Genomic DNA, 14,224 nt, shown 5'->3' with positions numbered 1-14,224 from the left:
GAACTAATTAGTAGCAGCATCTGAAGAGAGCTGCGGCTGGGAAGAGGGGACTCCTCGGGTGCGTCTGGAAACCTAGGAATTGCTGAAGGGATGTAGGGGAGGGAAAGGCTTTAAAAAACCCTCTTGGGCGATGCCTGGCCATTTACTCTTAAGCTACTTCTGGATACGTGTGTTTTGAGAAAAGTCTTCATAGTTGCATAAACAGTGACGCTGGATTTCTGGCATCTGTGCAGAGGTGTTTCATCCCCAGCAATGCATAGGTAGAAGCGTAGGGATTTAATTTAAGTCATTTTCTTGGTGAGCTGTTCAGGAAAAAACCCCATTTGGTAATTAAACAGGTGTACTTATTTCAGTATCAAAGGAGACGTGAAAACTCTCACTTAAGTAATTGCGCTGAATTGACACATTGCCTATTTACCTGCATTTCTGCCCCTTTTAAAACGGTACTGTATATGTTCATATTCCACTACTTGATTTGTATTTGCTTTCCCAAGGGAGAAAGAGGAGGTAATTGGCATAATGTGTGTGCGTTATTTCAGAAATGTTAGGCTTCTTTTCCCCTAATTGTGTTTATCAAAACCATGCAATTTTATTATTTTTTTTAAACACATGACTTTTGATTTCCCTTTGTTTTTAAACGATGGCAGTGATTGTGAGTAACTTCCATATCGAATATGCAGGCAACCGCCACAGACGGAAGTACTATAGTGCATAGGTATGTAAGGTTACGTCTTATCAAAAAGGGAATGCCACTGAAAAGGCTACTTTAACAAGGAAATGGAATAGCTCCCAAAGACAGCATCCTTACTGACAGCACAGCTGGATCCTGATGTTTTGGTGGCATCAGATACAGACTTGTTTGTTCCTATGACAGATGAAACAGCCGGTAATCCCAAAATGAAATCAAGGGGAATGTGCAGCCTGAAGGAACACGAGGGGAGCCCGTGCAGAGCAGCCAGACGTGTATCTGGTACAGTGTCTCCTTCCGCAGAGAAGGAAAGCTCCTTTATTTTACTTCTTACAGAAGACCGTTGTGGTGTAGGTTTTTCTCTAGAATAGATGTATTCATACAGCTATAAATAAACAAGCATAAACAATTACATTTTTTTCCTAAATCATATTTACATAGTTCATAAAATTCAGCACATATAGCCATTTTCCTCCCTTCTTCTAAAATCCTGTTATTCTAAAATGCTCTTATCAACCGTACCGGCAGCAAATGATGCCTTTGAACAGACTCATGGTGCACTTGAAAGGTAGTTCATCTTTTTAGCAAGAAAAAATTCCATTAAATAAAAGGATTTGGGTATTTAATCTGTACAGATTTAACATAACAAAAAATGCTATATAAACATGAAGATATCCTAGCCAAAAGCAGAGAGTATCAGTTACCTAATAAATGTATTTGTAAGAAATACAGTTCACAGCAGCTAACTTATTTTTACAGGTTTCATTTAAAAAAAAATAAAATAATTTCTTAATTTAAATTACTCAAGCAACATTTCTATTTCAACTGGGTTTTGATTGCCTTAGAGCATTACTCCAATAAATAACAAGACAGCTGTATGCAGATCGGGTAGCATTCTGGCTTTGCACGTTCCAGCCTAAGAGTGGAATTCAAATAGTTTTTGGTCGCTGAGGTAGGCACAGGTTATAATAGGCATCCTTGGTCCAAAACTCCGGCCCCTTCCATCCACACCAGCCCTGTCCAAGAAAAAGCAAGACTGCATTTAAATCTACTGTGAATTCTGTTCTTCCTATCTATCGGATCTATTTTATTTTATCAATTTTAATCTACGCTGTACGAATTCTTTTCAAACACCCATAGAATGCAATGACACACAATTCCAAAGTTCTCTACGTGCCTGGAAACACATGAAGGGAAAACACTTCACAAGAGTCTTTATCTCTGCCCCTTCCTCCCACCCCATCCCAAAAAGCAGCATACTTTTCCTTTTCCCCCCCACTTCCTGCTACCTTCTGCTGCTACCGAGACTGATGACTTTGAAACTCCTATCACCCTCAGAGTTTCCGTTTCTCGTCTTGAAGAATCTTTGCCTTCTTTGGGAGCAGTTGATATTTCAGAGCCAAACAGAGCTCCTGCTATCAGGGCATGTGCTGTTGATCGTGATTTAGCAGAAAAACAGTCTAACAAAGCTCTTTACCACTTAATTATATGAGGTGTTTTTGAAGAAGAGCGCTACAAACCTCAGCCATTATGGGCCAGCAAAATGATTCTTCAATAGCTTTTATAGTTGAGCCCAACCCAAGGGTATCAAATAAAGGTAGAAAAGTTGCTATGTGCCATTTAATATTAAGAGGAGAAACTGATTACTTACTTAACACCTATAGGATGATTTACCATGTTCAGAGTTCACATTTCTGACTATTTTTACTGTTTTGTGATGTGCTATGTCATCCCTTTTAGTAGCTTTAAATATGTAAGCAACATTAGATACCCTATAGTTCTTTACCATTTTCCCAGATTTTCAAAACCGCTGTTTGACAACAGTACCCACCCTTTAAACTTAGTTTAAGGCCTGATCTGAGAATGCCTGGAGCTGGATTTTTAAAAATTTTTTAAACTTTAAATAAATAGTTAACTTCTCTACTTCAGCAACAGCATTTGGCAGGCTGAACAGATGTTTCTGTTCCATTCAAAATTCCAAACACAGTAATTGTATATACTACTGGGTAAAAGGGGAAATGGTTTAATTCAGAGAAAGTAAAGAACATTTCTTTGTACTATAATAACTTTATGTAGTTGCTGACCCAATATGTCTTCTCCGAAGACACTAAGTTTCAGAAATTAACATTAAGAAGCATACTTGCTAGTTAACTGGGATCAGCACTTGCTCCGTAAGGAACGCAGAAGCCACAGAATGGCCAATTTGTGTTTGGCCGTGCATTATTTGTTTAATGCCAAAATATATGTATATACATACATATGGGTGTGTATATATAGGGATGTGCATCAAGCCTCACCTTCTCCAAAACGACATGCAGATCTTCTCCTCCAGTGTAATGCGGGTCTAGAATCAAGTATTTTATGTGCCCTGTAATCTCATTCCACGCCACTCCCAATATCGTGTGAGCCAAAACACCTCCACCTGAAATAGCAGAAACACAAATTGCTCAAAATTTGTCACTGAGATTGGCTAAATGTGCAAGCCTAAAAGTACATCAACACTTTCTGTTAACAGATTAGCTTGGTTATCAAAATGATTCTGAGCTGTCCTACGTAAGATTCTTCACGTTATTAAACAACATATCTTCACTACAACTAGGCAAGATTACTTATTTTGCTTTACTTACTACAACTAGAGAATTTACTTTCCAAATTTCTTCCATGTCAGCAAGGCGGGTTAAATCCTCAGCACTTCCGCCGGATGAAGTCAAGAATATTTCAAACATCTGTTTTGCTCACTTTTTCTTTTAAAGAAACTTAACTGTAGAAAAGGAGTGTGGAAAACTTCCTGGTTGTAAAAGGACTAAAATTAGAACAAAAATCAGAATTTCTGGATAAGGGTTATCTGCTGTTTTCTGTTAAGTCCCATCAATGGATACGAGGGGCAGAGAAGTAATTTCTGAGTCCCCTTTCTCCAGCCTGCAAACAGGGAGAGGGGACATTTTGATGAGCGGGTCGGCCCTTGCGCGTTTCTTTCAGACAGCAGGAGTTCATCTCCTTGGGATGCTGCAGTCCACACAACAGAAGGAACTGCAAAGACCCCAACAGAACAAAAGCAAAAAAAAAAAAAAATATCCCCAAAACCCACCCCAAAAAGCCAACTTCCACCACCCACCCCAACAACAACAATCAAACCAATCTACAAAAGAGCATTACAGGGAAGGATAAGTTACAAACTACAAGATTTTTCAGTACAGAATTCTAAATTCTTGAAATTCAGATAAAAAGGCTGCTGAAAGGCCAAGAATATTTCATACCAAAATCTGGACTTCTGGCACCTCTAATTTGAGAGAGTAACACTATCTTTATGGAGTGCCAAACACAGATTGTGAAAATTGCTAAAAGCGAGCTTTTATTAAAGCTGAAAATTATATTTTCAATAGCCTTCATTTTCTAAACCACAGCCATCTTGGAAATAGTTCAATTAAAGTTTCGGCATTCTTAATGAATGGCATTTCTTATGTTACCAACATTTCAGATTATTAAAACTGGTCTTAAAAAGAATTTGGGGAACATCCTTCTCTTCAAAGCCAGATAAACATTACTCTTCTGTGGAAATTTTGGGGAACTGTATGAACTTCTGCCCCTCCAGCAAGAAGTAGTCAGCTCTCAAGTTCTGACTTTAACAGTAGCTTTTAAACATCACCATTTAGATTGACTTTAGTTACCAGGTTTAATTCTGAGCTCAGGAGAAATACGGGAGTGAAAAGATACCAGCCAGACTAAATTGTATCATTCTCCAGGCTCCCTTGGGAAAGCGTAATTTTTAATTAATCCAGAGTTTTAATTAACTCTTGTACAGTAAACTGAAGGGGTTTTAATTGAAATGAAATTCAGCATAGGGAGGCCATGCACTTTCACTGGCATCCTTCGCTACTCGAGCACTTACCAATCATAACCGGAGTTCCTTCAGTCTTGAAGTGATTAGCAAGCTCTCTTCCCTGCAACGCTAGCTCGGAACCCTGGCTAGGTAAGAAAAACAATATATTTTTTTTATCCTCACTAGACTTGATTCTCTAATTATCCATTATATTTGTTAACTGCATAGGTGAGTGATTAGAAAGTGGCTTAAGAGTTTTTCTGTGTAAATGCCCTGGGACAACCCAAAAAGAAGTTTTTTAAAGGAACTTGTAGATTCTGGTTGGATCAATGAATCTGCTATAAGCCCAGCCTGCCACTGGAGCACCTGGAGTCACCCAGGTTCTGTAACGTGTCTGCTGCTTGTCTCCCACGGTGGGGACAGCTGGTAAACCCCAATGGGTCCCTCCAAGCGGCTGAAAAACAGCCTGGCTACATCTGTTTGAAGTAACAGAACTTCATCAGAAACAACAAAAATAAGGTGTTTATAATGATGTCTCTTAAGACAGCGCTCCACTGTAATTGCACAGGCAATTGCAGCATCCATACCCAAGCTGGCTTTAAAAATCTAATCTCAAATAACATTAGCAATCTGTTCAAAGCAACACTGAATTTAGCTTTGTTATCATCTCCCTGCTCTCCTTCTCAACCACAGGACAAAAGCAGTCGACATGGAAGAGAAAGGCACACCCACAATACGTGCAGGCACCCCGGGATTTGGAGCTGAAGACATGTGTCTGACAGAGACTCCTATTCCCCCCAGAAGACTGACAGTGCTCCCAAAGAAGCTAGGCAAGGAAATTCATACAGGTATTTTTAATATCTCGTCTTTGTATTTCTTCATATAGTGGTTAACCTTTTGAAAACCCAAAGAAAGCCTGTGTGCCTGGAGAGATGGATTCCTGTGGTCCTGGAGAGATGGATTAAATGCAGATAGAATACAAAACCGGAACTCTGGGAAATGGTGGATTTACAGTAACAGATTCACTGCTAGTGCTGCTGGCGCACCTGCGAAGTCTGACTTCCACAGAGGGTTAGAGGTGCTAGCTGGAAATAAGCCCAAGACAAAAAATGCTCTCTACTGCCAGTGACCAGCTGAAAGAGATGCACGACTTCTTCTCAGCATGGCAGTGATGCTGGTTTGTCATAATCCTGACAAACACTGCTGCTCCCTGGTAGCAGCGCTACAAGTAATTCTGCCGCATTCACAAAGGAATCTATTCCATATTCTTATGTGCAGGAATAAAAACCTTCATGCTGCCAGGGCCCGTCACAGCTGCTGTAAATAATAGGTGGATCAGCTGCAAATATAAGCTCTGGAACAAACAAGATTAAAACTGGCTATATAAAGCTTTACAAAATATTGAAGAACTGAATTATTTTCCTACTGTTAAGAATCACCATCACCATGGTCACATGCTCTTTTAGGATATTTGTGATGCAAAGGAAGAGGCTGAATTCCCCATCAGTTTGTGTACTGTTAAGCCATTTATAGCAACTGCAAACTGGAACCCCAAACCCGCAGGAAATTTAGCAATCCCTTCATCTGTAAGCACTGAGCACAACCAAAGGCAGGAGTACAGGGTTTACAAACAAGAAACCCTTAAAAGATTTATTATCTCTTTTACTATCTCCATTCTTCTGTGTATTGTTATGGCAATTTGCATTCCAAGGCCTTCAGTCTTTTTAATAATTACTGAGCTATTAAACAGATATTGATTCTTACCTGACAAATAATATTTTGGACGTTATTCCAAAAAGCTGATTCAAAACAAGCTGTACCTCAATGGAACCAATCCATTGCCGTGACCCAACAAATGCCGCAGGCTTGTCTCCAGCATCCACCAGGGCCTTTGCAAGATCATGATGAAGAAAAACAAATGTCAACGACACACAGGAGGAAATTCCACCGCTTTTTGTGAACAAAGATGGTTTATATGGGAATGTGTTTTGAACCTCGCTGGTCAAAAGCAGACAAATGGATGTCAAATTCATTCACTGGGGTTCTGTTCTGGAAGTGTCACTTGAACACAAACACAGACAGTGCCTATAAGCACAGAATATAAAATATAACCCTGGGGTGGCAAGCACTGAGCTGTCTAATCATGGAGCGCATTGTTGTACTGCAGAAGCCACTTCACAGACTGAAGTACCCGGATTCCCATTCCAAGCATCTCAGAAAAGGATCCGCAAAATAGTGGTCTGAGGAAGAGGCCACTGAAATACACTGAGGGCTGTGGTTTATTTTAAACTCTTCTCCATTCTAAGGCTTCTATGTTACATGCGGCACTCCAGAGGGGCCTTTTCCGCTCAGGATCTGAAGCCCACTAAGTCTCCTGAAGGCTACCGCCCTCTTCTAAATGCCTCAACATACTACAGGAGCACACGGACTTCAGCTGCTTCTAGGTGTAGGCGTGGACTGAGAAATGTTCAGGAAACGCAGTTTTAACTTTAGTGCTCACATGCCTGGTTAGGTATGATGAAAGTTGTTTTATGGACTGAATCAAACTTTGCTAAAAATGTTCAGTAAATACAACACAAAACTATTTTGAGAAGACTGAAGATAATTGCAGCATTTCTTGCTAGGCGTGCAGTATTAGCTACCCAAGCCTACAGTTTTTCTTCAGTGCTGTTAACAGAAATGAATGTACACAGGCAGGCATTCGAATTCACAATAGAAAAAGAAGCAAAGGAGAACTCAGAAAGCAGGAAAAGCCCACTACTCTCAAAGGCAAGGTTGCAAAAGAAGGCAGTAAATCAATGCACAGCATCTGGGAACTAATTCAGCTGTCACTGAAGACAAGAGTCAGTTTTAAAACTGATTTTAATATGACACATTGGATTCCTTCTTTTCTCTCATTTGGCAAAACCAGTGAAAATGTCCTAATCTGAGATTCTAACAGAACATTAATCCAAGGAAATATTTAGAAGACTATTTTAATCAATCTTATTTGTACAGATAACGTCACCCAATGCTGATGAACATATGGAGACAGATCACCTATAATAAAACTTGTTAAAAATAATAATTAAGTACTATAGTTCAATTTAAAAGATAAATTAGAAATACCACATAAATCCAAAGTCTAAAACATACGAAGTTGCTATTTTAAAAATAATCTATATGAACTCTTCTAGACAAATAAGCATAGAACAATGAATCTGCTTAAGCGTTCTGTACCTGTTGAATTTCCTTGTGTGTCGGTACTGGCCTATCAACGTAACCTTGGTGCCTGAACCAAGAACAGATTGTCTGCAAAGACCGATAGGCACAGCCCCAGCCACTGTCGTCAATCCGATCCTGCATATAGTGGTGGTAACTATACACACCATGTACTAAATAAACCTGCAGAGAAAGAGAGAATACACATGCATCTCATCACACGTGCATCAATTCACGGAGAAGTCATACGACGTGTTGTTTGTGCTGTAAAAAGCTTTCGGTTGGGGACTGCAAATCTTTGGAAGAACTGAAGGGTTGTTATTCACATGATTGCTCCTCCTGTTTTTGTCTCCTAAACATCTCCATTCATAGATTTAGTTTCTTGTCCTGCTTCTGAGAAACTTTTAAAATACACGCTAAAAATGTGTACATCCTTTTCCAAGAAAATGCAATTTCTTTGGGACAAATACAGCTAAAGCAATGCCATTTTGTGCAGGGAAGCCCTTTTACTTAAAAGGCCGAGTCAGCTACTTCACTTTTACATCTATACAATACCGACTATCTAAATTACAAGTCTCAAGTAAAATAAAAACACTTTCTTGCAAATGTTTCAATTCAAACTTACCATACCAGACTCCGTACCAGGTGAATTAAGATGTAAATGTGGATTTCTCAGATATCCATCTTTATATGGTTCATCTGGAAAATGATAAGCATTTGCTCTCTTGAAATATGGTCTGTCACAAGGCAGATTGAATAACCCATGCAATTCCTACATGCAAGTTCGAATAAAAATAAAGAGCACAATTCAAATTTTGTATTAAAACATCACATTGTAAGTAACAATAAAGACGTAAACAATTGTAACAGCATAGCTTAGCAAATTAATGTATTAAAATCTGCTTAATTAAACATTCAGCATGTACCATTTACTGCTAGATCTCAGCTCTCAGAGGAAGCTCATGCAGCCTTACCTCCTATCTACAGGGGCCACTACTTTATGCAGTCCTGTTACACAACGCCTGCCGCTGGAGCCCCACTGAAGATACCATGAGTGACAAGTGTCTCATGAAAGTATGATAAAATACACCATAGTAGAGAAGGATTACAGTTTTATTTATGTAGTAGTATAGATACACACACTCTGAATTATAATCTTAACTAATACTGAAGACATCCAAATACTACATACTGAGACAGATACTGAGCTTACGGTTTAGGCAGATTCAGTCTATTTTTAAGTCTCTTAAGCACTGTTTGCAACACAGCAGCCACATTTAAAGAGATATATTGCCTTCTTTCACAGAACTTAAGAGTGAACTAAGAGATCATCTGGGATAATGCGTGTAACGCAGGTAATAAATTTTACGCAGATGACCCAACGCTGAACCCAACTACATTAGCTACAGCAACACTTGGCAACCAGTGGGTAAGACTGAGCAGAAGACAGAGCAGGAAAGACTTAATGTGCCCCTGATGCCTCTGGCAAATGCAAGGAATAGATGAGGCTTTGCATACACAGCAATGCTTCGCAGGGAAGAAGGAAATGAGAAATCCCTATGGATTCCACACCTCTAAGGCAGAAGACTCTTTCCCCACTCTCAATATGTGAAACTGTGTGACCTGAACGGGTATTGGCCAGGCACATCTCTCCATCGGAATGGACTGCCACATCAGAACATTTTCCACATCATCCATACTCCTTTTTCTAGATGTGCAAGTGCAGAAGGCAACAAACAAACAAGAACTAGCTAAGGCTGGTCAGCTGTGAGCTGCAAAAAGCAGCCCCCCAAAACAAATGAAAACAACAACTCACAACCCCAGGAAAGAAACCAAAACAAACAAAAAAGCCCCAACCCTAATCCCTTCAGGACACGTGTTAAAGCCTGAAAACAGTAACACACTACAAGTAATCTGATATTCTACCAACAAAGTGGAGATGTTCAAAGAATCCAGCATGAGAAGTATAATTTAGATAAAAACTATCTAAAACAAATCCTATGTTGTTTTAAAGTTTTGATTGTTCCCTTACAAAAATGAGATCTGATGCATTTTATAAAAGAACTTCTAATAAATAAAGCTTCCACATTCAGTATACTGCTTCAGTTATAATAAAAATAAATTTAAAAAATAGCAGTATCTGTTAGTATTTATTCTATGTTGGCTAAATGAAAAGCTTTACTACTGCTTCAGTTACAATAATAACAACAACTAAAAAATAATTTTAAAATCAGGTTCTGTTAGTATTTGTTGGCTTTACCTTTCTGTAACTTTCCAGTTGATCATCGGAAATACCCGTAGGATACGAGATTGTTACAAGATGATTTTTTCCTGGTAACATGAAATGAAATTGTTCTGGCACCACAATTGATGTTCCCTTCATGTATTTCATGATACATCTTTCCATGTCAGTTAATTGCCTGTGAATTGCTTTTACCAGCAGATTTTGTACCCTGCAAAGTATGAGGGAGAATAGTTAAGCAGAACAGTGACGGTGGATCATTTTCTCTCATAGCTCTGATAGTTATACAATACTTATATGCATATTTGCACCTGGTCTGATGAACTTAATAATTCCATGCTTCCACAAAGCAAGACAGAACCTCACGGTGCGTTACTCAAAGCACGTCTGTACACAGAAACTACTCCCTAACGATTCAGCCCTCCAAAGTGCAGGTGCCCAGCTCTGCTATCAGAAACACAACCATTATGAGCATTTGCCAAAATAAAAGCCACATCTGCGATTATATGGGGGTTTTTTTTTGCATTTTATCCACCCCATTTAGCATCCTTCAGAGTCAAATCCTACAGAGAAAATGCAAGGAAAGAACACAGAGGGAGACTCATCGTTTTCCACCCTCACCCACCCAGCTGCAGCCCCTAATGTAGTACCAAGATTACAAAGGCTCATCAAATACACTCCAACTCTCATTTTTATACACACTCACATACTTACAAGAATTTTTAGAATATTTTCCTGGCTTTCTCAATTCCTTGCTAGGCATTGGCTACAAGTTATCAAACAATCAGACATGGATAAACTGAATTTTTTTGTAGATAGCAAAAGGATTGTTTCTCAAGATTATTAAAGCTAACACCTGTCTACAGCAGCTTTTATTATTTACACAGTTAAATTCCATTACAAAAATACTACACACTACTTCAATTAACTGATTAATGATATCACATGAGAGCTTTACGTCACTATTTCAAGAAAAAGCTGAAAAATTACAAGTTCAGGATAACACTTACTTTCCCCATGGTTCTTCTGGAGAAACAGATACAACGACATCAACTGGCAATGTCATGTTAACGTAGTGGTGTTCCTTATTTTCCCTTTCAATGACAGGAGCCAAAGCAGCTAATGAAGACGTCATTTCCAACATGAGGTCTACATTGACTATCTGCTGCTGCAGAGAGTAAAGACACCACTAGTACACCTCCAACAACACAAGCACCAAGAAGGCAAAAGTAAGATTGTAGACATTTGGTATCAAACTCAGTAATGAAATAATTTAGTTTAAAAAAAAAGCTAGTACTGCTAAAGACAAACTTCTATGTGCTGATCTACCGTAGATGGATCTCTGCATTCACGCTGAGTCTCAATAACTTTAAAAGGATTCTTTAAGTCATGTCAATGCCTATTTGTGTACAGAAAAGCCTATGGAGGAAAGATCTAAAAATTTTTAAATGATAGGTTGTTGGATATAATTTATTAGCGTGGTGAGACACTTACCGTATCTTGTAACTTTTTATCCTTTTTTTTGCCAAGCTTTCGTTTGGTCTCATCATCTTGATCAAATCTGAAGTATCAGCAGAAAGAGACACTGCTATAATATGAAATTAAATGATTTTTAAAATTATGTATTTTTAAATATACTCACTGTATAAATCGTCTTATCTCCTTACAAGCGGATTCATCAGTCAGCTCTGGAACAGTGTTCACACCACTGTTAGGCCACACATAGACTGAACTGTGGCGAATTCTCAATACAAGAACATCTGAGGACAGTTTGTTAGCAAGATCACTGAAAACATATCCTAATGCCTTCTTTGTTGATGCCTCTGAAACACATAAAGATACAATTAGCTTAGAAAATTCCCTCACCTGTTACAGCTGCTGGGCATGCATTTAAAAAAAAAATTAAAAATCTATGTTTTGACTTGGAATAAAAACTTAAGAGCTGTTATGGGCAGAAAAATGGCTACGCAAACAAAAACTGAATAAGATTTCACTTTGCAGGTCTGTCTGAAACATTCACGCTCATACCTGCCTGAACAAAAGCATACTGTTTCTCTCAGATGCTGGCAGATACAAAGAGCTGAATGAATTACAGAAGAATAACCTACCCCGTAGTCAATTCTCACATCAACAACTCTTAACCAAGCCCACAGCTGCAAAAGAACTTCTCTGTACAAACTTCTATGTATGGTTATATTTAATCTTTTGACTAAATCCTGGAGAGATTCACTGAGTCACATGTTTCTGACTTCATATCAATATCCATAAATACAAATCAAATGCATAGTAAGTTTTTGGAAACGCAGGGCCTACACTCCAGCTGCAGACCAAATTTTGGCCAACATACACCTGTAACTGTAAGCTGCATCCTCGTCAGCCTGAATCTCTATTATCTGTGTGGATGTTTGTCCTTCAGAGCATGACTTTACTTTTTAAATTTCATCCCCTCCTTACAGCCTGAGCCAATATTGGATATAACAGAGCAACTTTTGCACATTATGAGAATTGTTTTCCTCACTGAGGAGATTAACAACCATTACTTAGAATACAACGTATACAAAGCCTAACAAGCTATCAAAGGCTATGCTGAATTGTAACTCTTTAATGCATTAACTTAGATTTAGCCACTATTAGTTGGCTTTTGCACTAGGAGTCCATAAAAACTGCAATATTAGAAAAATCAAACAAAACCCAATGTATTTAGCTAAACCTCCTCTGAAAGAAAGACTCAGTGCCTTCAAAGGAGCAGTCTGCCATATTTATACACTAACAGGTGTCAATACCATGCACCTGGGCAATCTGAATATCACTCTGCTTTAAAATTCACTACACTGTAAACAAAGTCAAATAAACAGCCTTTCTCTGAGGATGCAATTCACAGAAAGCTGCTATACATGAGGCCAACCTATTCAACGCTTCTATTCCACACTGTGAACTGAAAGGAACCTGAGTTCCTTCTCAAGGTTCACCCATACAGAATTCAGAGTTTCTAGGACAGATACGTCTTTTCAAAATGCAGAATGAGCTACAGTTGAGCTAAAGACACCCGTGCTCCTTCCACACTCTGCCCCGTGACAGCTCAATGGCTGCCGATACCTTTGAGCAAACTCTCTGAAGTGAACGTCACCTCACTGTAAGAATGTGGGACTACAGGAGCCTCTCGATGCCGTATGGTCTAGTGCCAATTCCACGTGGAATTGCAGTAGCCGATCCTGCCTAAATTCAACAGAGTAACTAGTTAGCTTGTTAATCTTCCCCATTTCTCTAGAAAGACTGGATCACAATCTCAAAACTGTATTGCTAATATAATCCTATTATAATGAATTCACTTTCATCAAGCTATTATCCATTTGCTTGGAGTTTCAGGGCCAGCTTTGGGATTCAACCTGAAAAGTGATCCCAATACCATACCCATAAGTAGGAAAAATATGTAAATAAAATTACCTAAAAATGGCAATTTAAACTTCACTTCAAATTAAAATAAAAACCCGCGATGGAAAAAGACTGTCAGAAAATGATAGGAGCTAAAGAACAATATTTTTGTACTTAACCTTTACGGGTTTTGGAAAAAAGCACTTAACATCTGGTGAAATACCAAGAAAACAAACATCGTAACTAGTTAATTAACATCTATATAAATAACCTTTTATTAAGAAATCTATTATTGAGACACACCATCAGTAGTTGCCAGCTGAAATGCAAGATCCAAGCCTCCCCTTATTCTAAAGAGTACGTCCATAGCTTCTAGAATTACCTAAGGAGAAATAAAAAAGAGGCAATGAAAAACGCACAGTTATTTCCGACACGCTTTCTCTCGAGTTACAACTGCCCGTTATCGAGATACAGCGTGTCAGCGCACCGGTAACTACTGCAGCTGCTGAGGGCACGAAAGGCCAGTGAATAAAGATGAAGATGAAGGGCACAGCTGTTTCCTTGCCAAATCCCTGCCCAGGGTTGATGTGATGTTTTATATCACATGCCCAAGGGGCCTCGACACCTTCTCTGAGGTGCTCCTGGGGGCTGGAGGCCCAAAGGCCGCCGAGCGGCCTTTGGGCCTCCAGCCCCCAGGGGCACCTCAGAGGACCCACCGTGGAACGGGCAAGGCCAGCACCAAGCCCTCAGCTCGCCCCGCTCGCCACAGGACCGAGGAGCACCTCAGCCCGCTCCCCCGCCGCCATTTCGCGCTCCCCTCAGACTCACCACGTCCCTCCCCGCCGCGGCGGCAGCCGAGCCCGCCCGCATCGCTCTCCCGCCCCTCCCCACCCCCGCGCGG

General features: G+C 39.5%; 1 protein-coding gene across 2 annotated transcripts; it reads right to left on the bottom strand.

The window, feature by feature from the left end:
• Positions 1-966: 966 nt before the first annotated feature.
• UFSP2 (UFM1 specific peptidase 2) lies at positions 967-14,222 on the bottom strand. Of its 2 annotated transcripts, none has more exons than XM_063336439.1 (12): positions 14,152-14,222; positions 13,627-13,705; positions 11,594-11,774; positions 11,446-11,512; positions 10,962-11,119; positions 9,970-10,162; positions 8,335-8,481; positions 7,728-7,892; positions 6,273-6,397; positions 4,578-4,654; positions 2,986-3,110; positions 967-1,704 (listed from the first exon to the last, which is right to left on the bottom strand). In XM_063336439.1, the coding sequence occupies exons 1-12, from the start codon at positions 14,191-14,193 to the stop codon at positions 1,618-1,620; spliced, it is 1,446 nt and encodes a 481-aa protein (XP_063192509.1). In that variant the 5' UTR covers positions 14,194-14,222; the 3' UTR covers positions 967-1,617. The 2 variants fall into 2 exon arrangements, with proteins under 2 accessions (XP_063192509.1, XP_063192510.1); XM_063336440.1 differs by having other exon boundaries at positions 10,962-11,116.
• Positions 14,223-14,224: the final 2 nt, after the last annotated feature.

This window comes from Chroicocephalus ridibundus, chromosome 5 (genome assembly GCF_963924245.1).
Source record: "Chroicocephalus ridibundus chromosome 5, bChrRid1.1, whole genome shotgun sequence".
In the NCBI taxonomy this organism is placed as follows: Eukaryota; Metazoa; Chordata; class Aves; order Charadriiformes; family Laridae; genus Chroicocephalus; species Chroicocephalus ridibundus.
This window is presented reverse-complemented; position numbering and strand designations above follow the sequence as displayed.